Source organism: Pituophis catenifer, unplaced genomic scaffold (assembly GCF_029215685.1).
Source record: "Pituophis catenifer annectens isolate HBS135680 unplaced genomic scaffold, rPitCat1.0.hap2 SCAF_3, whole genome shotgun sequence".
NCBI lineage: Eukaryota > Metazoa > Chordata > Lepidosauria > Squamata > Colubridae > Pituophis > Pituophis catenifer.
This window is the reverse complement of record NW_027256883.1, coordinates 161821512-161825282: the sequence shown is the minus strand read 5'-3', so window position 1 is coordinate 161825282 and position 3771 is coordinate 161821512. Positions and strand designations below refer to the sequence as shown.

The window sequence follows — 3771 nt, the reverse complement described above, 5'->3', positions numbered from 1 at the left end:
AAACCCAGAAAACTGTATTAGAAAAAAAAATTGCATGAAAGCTTATTCAGCATTCAGTGTTAAAAAGAGTCACTTACACAACTATTGCTTTCCATGCAGAACCAATACATGTTGCAGAACATATTGTATTAACTACAGTGCAAGGTATTATGCAACATCTGCAAATGTTCCACTTGAATTTTAAGTATATTATTAGGGTTCTCTCCTTTTTATTAGCTAGACATCAGTTAACATTTTAGTTATATTAACATAGTTTGTGTTAGCTAGGGTGCAATTGGCTGTTTTCAAGTTCTCCTCTCTAAAGTCCTCATTGCTATTATTCACACCTTCTTGTATCTCCATATAATCAGACTTACTAATAGTGGAGGCACTTCTGCTTTTCTTTAGGTCAGGGGAAGAAGGGATCTTTGGGCAGCTGGTTACTTGCAAGTATTGAGCTTGCTCCTCTCCTTCTGTCTCACGGTGATAGAAGTAGTTGAAATTGGACACTATAACCGGCACTGGTAAGGCAATTGTTAGTACACCTGCAATGGCACACAAGGAGCCAACTATTTTTCCACCTATGGTCGTGGGGACCATGTCTCCATAGCCAACTGTCGTCATGGAAACCACAGCCCACCAAAAAGCATCGGGGATGCTTGGGAACTGAGATTCACTCTCATCAGCCTCTGCAAAATAGACAGCGCTGGAGAACAGGATGACACCAATGAAGAGGAAAAATATCAAGAGGCCTAGCTCCCTCATGCTGGCCTTAAGAGTCTGTCCCAGGATTTGCAATCCCTTGGAGTGTCTGGAAAGTTTGAAGATCCTGAACACCCTCACCAAGCGGATGACTCGAAGGATAGCAAGAGACATAGCCTGTTGACCTTGTTGGCCGTCTTCTGGTTTCTCAGCCAGCTCTGTGCCAAGTGTGATGAAGTACGGAATAATAGCAACAATATCAATGATGTTCATGATATTGGTAAAAAACCCAGCTTTGCTAGGGCAGGCAAAGAATCTCACCAGGAATTCAAAGGAGAACCAAATTATGCAGAGTGTTTCTACTATAAAGAAGGGGTCTGTGAAAGATGTTTGCTGTTGAGACCCCTTTGTGCTGTTGGAATAAGGGCTGGGGTTGCTACTGCTACCATGCATGTCTTCAGTGTCATCACGGAACACAGGCAAAGTTTCTAAACAGAAACTTACTATAGAGATTAGGATGACCATGACTGAGACAATTGCTATAATCCTGGCTGGTCCAGAACTTTCTGGGTATTCAAAGAGAAGCCATACTTGTCTCTGAAATTCATTTTCCGGTAAAGGCCGTTCTTCTTCCTTGATGTAACCTTCATCCTCCCGAAACATCTCCATAGCTTCTTCACCAAGTTCATAAAACCTTATTTCTTCTGAGAAGATGTCCAAGGGTACATTAACGGGCCTTCTCAGTCTGCCACCTGATTGGTAGTAATATAAAATAGCATCAAAGCTGGGTCTGTTTCGGTCAAAGAAATATTCATTCCGGAGAGGATCAAAATATCTCATTCTCTTTTTAGGATCTCCCAATAAGGTCTCTGGAAACTGAGCAAGTGTCTTAAGTTGTGTTTCAAACCGAAGGCCTGAGATATTAATAACCACTCTCTCACAACATTCATGATCAGTTTCTGGGTTATAAGTGTCCTGAGGATGACCAGGCAAAGCTGCTGCTTCATCTGTGGGATCTCCAGTAGCAACAGTCATATTTAGGCAGTTTTAATCAAAACTTTTATGACTATCTGGTGGCTGGGAGATGTTCACTGAGATTCTAATATCCACTGGAAAGTTATGCACATGGGCTTTGATGTAGTTCATGAAAACAGGGAGTTCGTGAAAATAGTCTTTCAGCTGAAAAATAAAGAAAGAATAATATGAGCATTTTCTCTCACACTTTTAGCCAACTGTGTGTACATTCCATGTACAAAATGTCAATTGAATTTATTTGGTCTGTATAACTTGAAGAAGGCCTCTGATCTCAAATCATGCAAAAGCTATATATCATTTAAGAAAATAAAGATATCAGAAGAAATACAGAAAGCTTTCTAACTGGCAAGTAGCAAATAATAGCACTGTTTATCCCAAACATTGCAGCATATTCTAAGAGCTTCAAAGTCCTATCAGGCTTCATTCCCTGCACTAAAGCAGTAAGATGACCCACACAGCACCTGAGACTCAGCATTCACCTTGAGGAATTGGCCTGATGGTTAAGAGGTTGAGTTAAGCTGTTATGTCAAACACTGGAGTGCATCTTTAACATAGTGCATTCTAGATTTTAACTTCTCAGTTGTACAACCCAGCCTCTCTCTCTCCTTCTCTTCCTACTTCTTTCCATTGTCTTTGCAAGGTCTCCCTGTGCTCTTGCTGCAGTTCTGAATAGTTCATCTTCTGTCATTGCCAATGAAAGAACAGCATTGGAAAAACAATTCACATTACCTCAGTCTCTGACACTGATTATCTGACCTTAGAGAGAACCACAGAGATCCGTGTTTCCAAGAGTCTCCTAAGTTCCTCTAGCAATGTGTTGAGTCAGGGAGGGAGGGAGGGAGGGAGGGAGGGAGGGAGGGAGGGAGGAAGGAAGGAAGGAAGGAAGGAAGGAAGGAAGGAAGGAAGGAAGGAAGGAAGGAAGGAAGGAAGGGTCTTGAAAGTGGAAGCTATGTCTAATACTGAAGTAGGGGTTGCTTAATAAAAGAGAGGACTCCAGCCCTTTTCTTTAAGGCAGTGTCTATATGAACTGAAAACCTTTCTTTATGATAGTGGGAAGATCCCATACTCAGCAAAAACCTGATGTCCCCGGTGTCCTCAAGAAATATGACATTGCTTGGAAACCAGCTATTTGCTAAAACAGGAAGGGCTATAAAACAGCATTGATACAGATTCAGTTGTTAAATGCAGCCCTTTACACACTGAGTTACATTACAGGCTCTAGTTATCCTGGGTAAAACAAGAGAAGCAACTGTGACAACATGAAAAATAGAAATACACCTTCCCCCCCTCTCAAAATCTCTCCCTCTTCCCTACACACCATGCACACACACATACACACACACACACACACACACACACACACTCACATTGCAGTGGCAGGAGTCTACACACCATTTGGCATCGGTGCTGTTTGCTGTTACAGAGTCGGCTGCAGTGTAGCCTCCGCTGAGCTTCTTTTCAGGAAAAAAAACAGAGCATCGTGGGCTCTGCCATGCATTGCTCAGCCAGCTGCGTCCGGGTTCCCATCAAAGAAGCACTGGATTTCATTTGGCATGCAGGACATGACTGGGGATGTTTTGCTTCTGAGCACCTGAAGAATATCCCATGTGCTCTCAAGATCTCAGCCCCCAAGCCCCGTTCCTGGGGTTGCCCTGCCCTTCGCTGGATGCTGCATCACCAGTCCTCCTGCCTCTGGTTAGACTTCTGGGAGGGGATGCTCAGTGCCCTTAGAGCCACAGGCTGCTATCCCGCCCTCTTCTCTCAGGACACGGTTTTTAATTCTTATTGTTCATAAGAACAACCGAAGGCTTTCTCCTTCCCAGGAGAAACTCCCTGGCTTCCAATCCTCCACAGAAGACAGCTGCCCTCCTTCCTCACTCACAGCCAGGATGCAAGAATGAAGGCAGGGGAGGCAAGTAAAACACTGCTTTTTCATCCGAGTTCCTAAGAGAGATATATTTTTTCATGCAGCTGACCTGTCCTTTTTCTGGATGCCCATCAATACCAATAGTCTAGAAGGCTTATCTGCAGATCGACTTCTGTTGGATTTCCCCA

The 3771-nt window shown here is 43.3% G+C and overlaps 1 protein-coding gene across 1 annotated transcript; it reads right to left on the bottom strand.

Moving 5' to 3' along the window:
* Positions 1 to 216: 216 nt before the first annotated feature.
* LOC139314113 (potassium voltage-gated channel subfamily A member 2) lies at positions 217 to 1716 on the bottom strand. Its single transcript, XM_070939646.1, has one exon. The coding sequence runs from the start codon at positions 1714 to 1716 to the stop codon at positions 217 to 219; it is 1500 nt and encodes a 499-aa protein (XP_070795747.1).
* Positions 1717 to 3771: the final 2055 nt, after the last annotated feature.